At 55.8% G+C, this 8,942-nt stretch overlaps 1 protein-coding gene across 1 annotated transcript; it reads left to right on the top strand.

Annotated features, from left to right (window-relative positions):
• Positions 1 to 212: 212 nt before the first annotated feature.
• Positions 213 to 5,876, top strand: PEX16 (peroxisomal biogenesis factor 16; the record flags this gene model as incomplete). Its single annotated transcript, XM_009710487.1, has 9 exons — positions 213 to 289; positions 1,540 to 1,673; positions 1,975 to 2,081; positions 2,569 to 2,649; positions 3,091 to 3,243; positions 3,597 to 3,669; positions 3,961 to 4,080; positions 4,290 to 4,354; positions 5,464 to 5,876. Coding segments are annotated over 9 exons (869 nt in total), but the record flags the coding sequence as incomplete, so codon positions are not given.
• Between the last annotated feature and the right edge of the window lie 3,066 nt (positions 5,877 to 8,942).

The following is an 8,942-nucleotide window of genomic DNA, read 5'->3' as shown; positions in this document are numbered from 1 at the left end:
GCCTTTGCGGGGGTGCATGCGGGGCCATTCCCCGGACCCCGTGTCTTTTTTCACACCTGACTGCATCCTCCGGCAGCCTGTGGGGGGAATCTGCACGTCTCGCTGCTCTTCTTCCCTTAACCCCTGCCAGGGGAAGAGGCAGCAGTCCCGGTTTGGTTTGCTTTGCTTTCTGTGCATCCTGTAACTGTGGTGTTCTCCTTTTCCTTTTCTAGTGTACTCTGCCTCCAATCTCCTAGTGCTATTAAATGACTGGATTCTCCGAAAGGAGCTGCAGCGAAGCCTGCCCGTGGTAAGGCTGGAGTGTGTGTGGGGAGGATTTGGGACACATGCTTTCTTCCTTGCAGGAGCGTTCAGGGAGTGCTTGTAGAAACTAACAGGTCTTTGCTCTCAGGTATGTAGAGGCCAGAGGCAACCTCTGAGTGTAGGTAAACAGCAGCCCTGCCCCGTAGCTCCTGGTTTGGAGGAGTGGTCAGAGCACTCCCTAGACCACAGAAATCAGGCCCTAACTTGCACCAGGAGCTCCACTGTTTTTTTGAGAAGCTCAGAACTTGAGCTAGGCAAAGGTGCTGCCGAGTAACCATCGCTGTTTCCAGAGCAGTGGCTCTGGAGCGCTGAAGCTCTCATTCTGTCCCTTGGACTCTTCATTTGCGTACGCTATTGAGCAAAGCAAACATAAGCACCTTGCTTCTATGTCTCTGTTGCAAGAGCTCCAGGCTGGCTCCCAGCACTTGCTAGACCCTTTGGGGAGTGAGGAGGAGGGTGTTTTTTTCCAGACAGGCCTCTGATGTTGCAAGCCTGCCCGCTGTGTGGGTTTGGGTGTAGGCTGCTCTCTGGCTGGAGCATCAGGTGCGTAACAAACAGAAAACCAGAAGACTTGCTTCCCTGGTTGTTAAAGCCCAAAGTGAATTTCAGCTGTATTGTTTTTATTGATGCTTTTCAATGGGTTAAATCCTGTGGTTGACAGCACCAGCAAGTTCCTGCGTGGGGAGCAGGGACCCAGGCTGGAAGAGCACCTGAGTTCATGCCTGAATCTAGACTGATGCTGTATAAGGCAGGCTTTTGCTCTGGTGTGATTGTGGACTCTGGGTCCCTTTCCCTCTACTCCAAGCATACTCCCTCATCAAATCTAACCAGGGAGGAGGTTTGTCATGTATCCCAACTCTGGGACAAGGAGAAGGAGGAGAGAGTTTTGCCATGGAGTTCAGGCACAGTGCCACAACCCGGGAGACTGTCCTGCTGTGTCAGCCGGGGTAGAAGGCGATCTAAGATACAGCTGGGATGTTCTCCCTGTTTCTGGGGTGGCAGCTCTGTGTGATACCGTGATGTCTCGGTCTGCCCCTGCTTGGAGGTGGAGAAGTGGGCTTGTACATAGACTCTGGCCACAGTGGAGGCACCACTTTTTCTGTGGGGGTTTGTGACTTCCAAGGCCATCTGGTGCTTATTTCTGAGGGTCGCACCAGACTGGGCTATGCTTCTGCCCCGTTTAACTCCCAAGCAGAACCTGCATCCTGTCCCCCTCCTCCCCTCTGTGTTTTGCAGTCACTGCCCCAGCAGAAGCTGCTGACCTGGCTGAGTGTGTTAGAATGCGTGGAGGTCTTTGCAGAGATGGGGACAGCCAGGGTGTGGGGGGAGATGGGCCGGTGGACCATCATTGTCCTCATCCAGCTCGCCAAGTAAGTGCTGCGGGTGGATGGGAAGGGGCAGCTTGCGTTCGGAAAGGGGATCTGGAGGGGACTTAGCAGTACCCCAGGAAAAAGCCCAAGCAGGACTGAGCTGCCGGTCCCTGAGGCTGGGGAATTTGGAGCACCACGGTGTGCTGGATACTGTGCCACAGAAGGCGGCACTTATCCCTCTCACCTTGCCAGTTGCCCTGAGCAGACCTGAATGTTTCCTTCTGTGGAAGCCACCTTTCCAGTGTGACAGGAACCCAGCTCCGTAGCCTGGTATTGAAGGCTTCCATGTGTCTGCTCACAGAGCCATCCTTCGTCTCCTGCTCCTGCTGTGGTACAAAGCTGGCATCCAGACATCTCCTCCCATCGTGCCACTGAACAGGGAGCAGCAGCAGCCTCTCCACCCCCAAGGTGAGCCCATGGTGCTGTCATCATTGGCTTGGCGCCTCGCTGGGCCACATGTCTTGTCCTGCTAGGAATTACTCATCAGAGCAGCGGCTCGGGCAGCACAGGGAACTGTAAGGCTTCAGTACGCAAAGCTGAATTGCGTTGAGCTTTCCACACTCTGCAGAGCACGAGTTAGCTTAGTGTCAGGGTTGTCCTGCAGTCTGGAAGGAGGGAGTGGAGGAGTCTAAGCTTGGAACCACTGGCTGAACTGTGAGTCAGGCTGCGTGTCCCCTGGTCTCATGGTGAGGAAGGAGATCCTCGGCCTGGGCAGCGTGAGGCAGATTTACCTTTTCACCCTCTGTGTAATGTTAGTCCCTTTAGGATGGTCCGGTTTGCGCTAGATCAAACTTTCAGTCTGGTCTTCTTGATGGCAATGTAGGGAAGGGTGCTGCCAGCTCTAGGGAGGCGTGTTCCTTTGGAGCCTGACCCCTGTGGCTGTTTTCTCCTGCAGACATGGAAGACAGCTCCTCAGGGAAGGATCAGACCTATGTTGGCAAGCGTTCCAGCCGTGTTATGCGCTCTCTCCAGAGCAGTAAGTAGCTGAGCTGGTTTTCTGTCCTTGCCTGAGCTGTTTCTGCTCTGTGGCCTTTATGTACGACCTGAGTGTGGGCAGTAAAGAGCAGAACCTCGTATTGGGGCATATCTTGCCAGTCACTGGGCCCTGTGGGTGGAGGGATATCAGCAACGGGGATTCAGGCAAGGCTAGCACTTAACTTGTATTTTCCCAAGGGAGACAACCCTTCAGCATGGTTATGCTTTGAGGAGCACGGATGTTACAAGTACCTCTCCCTGCTCTGTCCTCTCTGGAGGCAAGCTCTGAGGGTGCTGGTCAGCCACAGCAGTTGCTGTGTGCACACCTCTTCAAGCTTACCCATTTCACGCCTTCACGGCGTAGAAAGCAGCGGGGTGGTGGTGCGGGGGAAGCGCGGTAGGAAGGTTTTATTTGTGTTAGTGACCTGATCTGTTGTTTCAGCCCCATCCCTGCAGTCCCGGCACTGGGGGTCCCCCCAGCAGAGGGAGGAGTCGCAGAGCCGAAGAGCAGAGGAGATGAACCAGCCTCCCACCCCTCTGGGTCTCCAAGAAACCATCGCAGAATCCCTCTACATTACCCGCCCTCTGCTCCATCGTATCCTGCCCTGGCTGCGTGCGGGCTCTCACCAAACCCAGGTGTCGGCAGAGGGTGCTGCGGGCTCGGCCCTGGTGCAGGGCAGTGCCACGCCAGGCTTCTCTCTCCTTGCTGCTGCTCCACTTAGGCAGGGGCCTCAGGACTCCTCCCTTCTCTTAGACCTTGATGGCTAGCCTCCACCACTGGAGTTGTGGGTGCAAGTCCTTCAGCCCTTCCCCTGGGCCCCCCAGCACTGCCTTAGATTGTATTCTCCTGCACTCAGCAGAGCTTTGCTGGTACCTGGGGATCGCTTATCTGTGTGCCTCTTGTTAGGCATCACTCATTCTTTCCATTCCTTGACGGTGTGTTCCTAGTATTGAGTTTAGGAGTGTGGGGCCAGAGATCGTGGAAACCCTGGCTCCTCTCAGCAGTCCTGGACATCTCAAGGTCAGTCTGAGGAAGAGTCTTTGTGGGTGCTTGAGGTTGATGGTGGCTGAGCATCACACTTCACCCCCATTCCCCTGTTCTGGGCAGGCCCTACTGAGAGAAATACGCGCAGGGGCTGGTCTTTAGCTGGAAGATTGACACATTTAGGTATCTTCTGCAACACTTACAGTGCTCTCTGTTCTGAGATGGTGCAGCTTGCTCTGTGTGGAGCTGAGAACGGAGGGTATTTAGAAACCTACTTTCTTTTCCCTGCTGTTGCCGTGAGTTAGCTCTCTGCCCTCCTTTTTCCAGTCTGAGCTTGCTGAGTGATCTGAAAGACCTGAACAGGCGAGAGCGAGCGGAGCTGAGGCGACGAACCATCCTACTGCTGTACTACCTGCTGAGATCTCCTTTCTATGACCGATATTCAGAGTAAGGGGCCCCTGCTGGGCTTTTGCTGAAAATTTCCCTTTTAACAGAAATAGCGTCAAGGGACTGGGTGAGTAGATCTGAAGAGGTCTGGGTGCCTGTGACCAGGTTAATTTGAGCCCTGTCGTAAGAGCTGCCATTGCTGTTCGTGCATTCAACAGCTGGGGCAGGAGGTGTCCCGCTGGACTCATTCGTACTCTCTCCCTTCCTAGGGGCAGGATCCTCCTCCTCCTGCGCTTGTTGGCTGATTACGTGCCTGGAGTTGGCTTTGTGACACGTAAGTGGGCCCCACTGCTATATCCGTCTTTCTGTTGGGTGGAGAAAAGTCAGGGGAGTTGGGCAGAACGTTTGTCAGTTGGTTTCCAACTTGAGGAAGGAATTGGGAAGTCCCTAGAATGGTTAGCACCGGTGCACCCTGTGTTGATGCTTGTGCTGTTTTAAACTGGAAGAGGAAAGGATGAATTTCTTTGTGACTGGACCACAGTCGTAAACCTCTGTATGCCCTCCCAGGCTGCAGAGCTCGGTCGCTGCTACCTAGGCCTGTGTTCCTGGTCTCCCTTTCTGCACCTCAGCTGGTGCACCAGAGCCCTGCTTTGCAGCCTTGTTTCTGAACTCTTTTCCTTGATCCCCAGTCTGCAGTGGAGACTTGAGGGGTAAATAGGTGCCTAGAGCTACTGACCCAGGCAGGAATCGATTGTAAATCAAAGGGCCGAACCAGGTCTGTCTTCTAGTCCTTCATCAGAGGATCCCTTTATCATGGGCCAGAATTCCACCTTCCCTTCTTCCCTGCTGGTGTGAAGCCTATCCTGGAGTGATTCGTGGCAGTGATGTGGCATTAGATCAGCCTGTGGGGTTGCCCTTTCTTTGCGGAGGTCACAAAGCTGGCTAGCTTACGAGCCGCTTCTTCCAGTTAGTGATTTCAGAGAGGTTTTGGAGCCTGCATTAAGCCATGTGCTACATAAGCATTTTCACTCTACAGCAGTGTGTCTGCACCTGCTTGTTATTGCTGAGTTGTCTTCCCTCATCCCTGTGCCACAGCAGTGTCCTCCTGACTTGCTGCACGCGGGTTTTCCCCTTGCACGTTGTAGACCCTCCCTCTGCCTTCTCTCTGGGGCTTGGATGTGTCAGCTCTGAGGGAATGGCGTCCCACACCATGGACGTGCCGGCCATGTGTCACACCCCTGGTCTGATCTCTGGCAGCACATCCCAAAGTTGTCTCCCCTCTTGGCAAAAGTAATTGTTCTGTTCTCGGGGTCTTCTGAGTTGTATCACTGGAGGTTTGGGATTATTTGGTATCAGAACGAGAAGGGGGGATATACCCTGTGTACATAGAGCTTCAAATTCTTGCCTTTCTACATGTGTGATCCCTCTGTTCTCTTGTTTCAGGGCCACTGATGGATTACTTGCCTGCTTGGCAGAAAATCTATTTCTATAACTGGGGCTGATGAGAAGATGATGATTATTCTCTGCTAAGACCATGGCTGGACATTTCTAAGGAGGACAAGCAGGTGGGGGGAGGGATGTTGATAATGTCTAATTTTCAGTTAAACCATCAATGAGAAGCTCCCGTTCTGCAGGGTGGGGAGGGGGGCATATGTAATTTTTTTTTTAGCAGATCTAGCTGTGAATGATGGACACTACGTGCCTGGAGACACCCTGGCCGCCTCTTTCTCTGGACCATTCATTCTGTGGCTGCAGCGATTGTGATGGGACAACCTCCTTTTTTTAAGCACTTGACTTTTTCTCCTTTTGTACAGCTGCACTATAATAAAGCCAGGCAGTGTAGGGTTTTTTGGAGAGCATTGTCTCCCACCTCACAGCACTGAGGTTGACCTGCAGCCTGCTTGTGTTGGCTGTGCCTGGCCGATCTGCTTGGAGCGGGCTTGTCTGTCAAATAAACTGACTGAATGGAAAGAACTGAGCTGAAGGACCTCTCCCTCTTTGCATGGGATCCCCTCGTATCTGGTTGCCAGCAGGCCTGCCTCTATCAGAAAGAGCAGCTTTTGCAGTTGTTTACCTTGCGATACGCTGTCCCTTCGAAGCCTTTTGCTCTGGCCTGTGTCCAGCAGGGCCCAGCACCTTGCTCAGCCGATGACGGTAGCCTCTGTAGCTCCAGGTGCCTGGTTGAGTCTTCAGTTTCCTGGGGTTCCCCTGGGGTTACGGAGAGCTGCGGTTTGCAGGCTGCTTTCCTAGCACCTAATGTGTGCTAAAAAGCTTTGCAGAATGGCTGCCAGCCAGTGCTCGGGGGCTCGGCCAAGGGCAGAGAAGAGGAGAAATGACGAGATTAATGCAGCAAATACTGCTGTGCCACACTTCATACAGGGTGCAGGAGAGGCCTGGACAGCCATGGCCATCTTTTTGTATATCTGCTCTGCTAACTGGGGGACAGTTGAGGCATCAGTCTGCTCGGTGAGCTGCTGTGGAGGCTGCCTTGGCCAGGACAAAGGGGTAGCCAGCTGGTGGCAATCGGTTGCCCCATAGGCAGCTGCCAGTGCTGGGCAGAGCTTGGGAGCTGGAAAGTGCCAGGTATGTTGGCTTTAAGGGGGGGCCAGGAGCATTCCTACCTGAACCATCCTTCAGGGGCTGCAGGGGTCACAGACTTCTTGCCTCAGCACCTGAAATGGGGGTTGTAGCCCCTCTCCACATCCCTGATGAGCCACTGCAGTCGGGGACAACAGGGCTTTGGCAGTGCGTGTGGTCGGTGTTGCCACCTCAGCTGGCAGCAATGTCCTGTAACACAGTGGTGGCAGCCCAGAAAAGCCATGAGCGAGGGACTGGGGTCCCTTCACTGGGGCATTTAGTAGAGGAAGGTGCCAAAGGCTGCAAAGTCTGGAAAGTGTTGGGGCAGGTTTGCTCCTGGGGACAGGGAGGTACTGAGATGAAATGAAGGAGTTTGCTTTTGGAGGGGTTGAGGAGGGGGCAAAGGGTGGTGGTGAGGGACCGGGAAACAGCCCTGGAGCTGTGGCTGCATGAGATGGATGCGAGCAGCTGGCAGGGCCTGGGCAGGACCAGGCAGCCCAGGACCAGAAACTTCCATAGCAGGAGGGGGTAGGCAGCAGCGCCTGGACCAGCACCTGTCCCCTGCCCACCTGGCTGGGTCCCGGGGCCATGGGGTGGCTCCGCTGTGACCTTGCTGTGGAGCTGGCATTGGCGAGTGCCATGCGGTGTGGGCTCCTGTTACTTGCCCTGCTGCTGAGGGCTGCGCTCTCGTGGCCCTTGCACCAGAGGTGATGGTGCTTCCCTCTTCCTCCTCCCTGCCCCGGTACCTGCAGAAGTACCCCAGGGCTCCTGGCCTGGGTCTGGGCTAGCACTCGTGGCACCAAGCCCTTGAGAGCTGGCCAGGTTGGGTGAAGGACAAGTGATGCGTGGGAGCCCTTGTGCCAGCATCGGCGAGCACCGCAGGGTCTCGGCTCACTCCTGGCCCTGGCTTTCCTCGGCAGGGTCAGCTATTTGATCCCTGAGGACTTCTCTGTTCCCCTGGTCCTTCCACAGCAGAACTTTAGCCTGGTAGACAGCACAACACTCGCTCTCCTCACCCCCTCGAACCCCCTTGCCATGCACTCACCTCTCCAGGCAGGCGGTTGTCCCCAGCCCCGTGGGCAGTCCCGGGCTGAGCCCAGCCTCTCTGTTCTGCCCGCAGATTACGGCATCAAACCCAAGCAACCTCGCTTCAGGACCCAGGCAGCAGCCGGTGGGGCTGAGGAGAGCTGGCAAAAGCAAGCATGATGAGCTGGACTTGCTGGCGTACCCCTTACGATGCCCACCTGTGAGCCAGCATGCCCCTGTGCCCACCGCAGCCCAGCTTTGGGGCCCCCCCCCCACCTACCCTCCACTGCTGCAGGACAGTGTAGGTGTGGGGGTGCATGAATGCGGGAAGGGGGGCTAAGGGTAAGCCCTGCTTTGGGTGGGGACTGGAGCAGATGACCTCCAGCAGTCCCTTCTGATCATCACACCATGATCTCTGGCCTCCAGGGCTTGCAGCTGGGGCTCCTGGACCAAACCTGAGCCGCTCCAGCTCCTCTTGCGGTCCCAAGGGAAGGAAGAAGCCAGGACCCAAACCCACTGCAGTGGGACGCAAACAGCACAGCAGCCCCGCTCCATGAACCATCATATTTAATAGTTGTTGCCATCACAGCAGATCCAGCTGAAGCACAGAGACCGCTGGCTGCAGGGACCGGGAGAGCTCTTCTAACCTCCCCAGTGCTTCGCACAGCTCCCTGCAGGATTTAGCCCTTCCTTGCCCTGCATCTGGCAGGCACCCAGCTCAGCACAGGGGCTGAGCCCCACCGCCTGGGCTTGCCCAGCCCTGCCATTGCCTCTGCCACCGGCAACTGGGGGGGAAAGAGGGGAAAAGGGGCAGGGAAAGGCTCCCCTCCCACGGGTGCAGTTACCGCAGGGAGATATAGAAGGGAGGGAGGATTTCTCTCTCTCCCCAGGGCCTAGGTACAAGAGGGGAAGGATGGGGATAGAGGCAGGGGTGAGCGGTCTCGACTCATCCTGGCTCTGGCAGGGGAGATACGGGGCTCCCTCCATCATCCCTGCCCAGCAGCCTTGTCCCCAGGGCCTGGCAGGGAGGTGATGCCTGCCCAGGGCAAGCCCATCTCCCAGGCAGAAGCCAGGACGTGGGTCTTCTTTGCTGTAGCTGCTGTGTCTTCATACTGCAAGAGTCCAACCCTGCCACTGCAGTAACAGTCACCCCAGAGGGATGTGGTGGGAAGCCGGGCCACGGTCACGAGGAGGAGATGCTGTCACCCCAGCCTGCAGCAGGAAAGGGCCTGAGCACGCTGCCGCTCCCAGCCAGGGCACCCAGCGGGTGCTTCTCCAATAGAATAAACTAAGAGTATTTTGTACAATAAACACAATTT

Source organism: Cariama cristata, unplaced genomic scaffold (genome assembly GCF_000690535.1).
Source record: "Cariama cristata isolate BGI_N322 unplaced genomic scaffold, ASM69053v1 scaffold32851, whole genome shotgun sequence".
Classification (NCBI taxonomy): Eukaryota; Metazoa; Chordata; class Aves; order Cariamiformes; family Cariamidae; genus Cariama; species Cariama cristata.
Note: the sequence above shows the minus strand (reverse complement) of the source record. Positions and strands in the feature narration are given on the sequence as shown.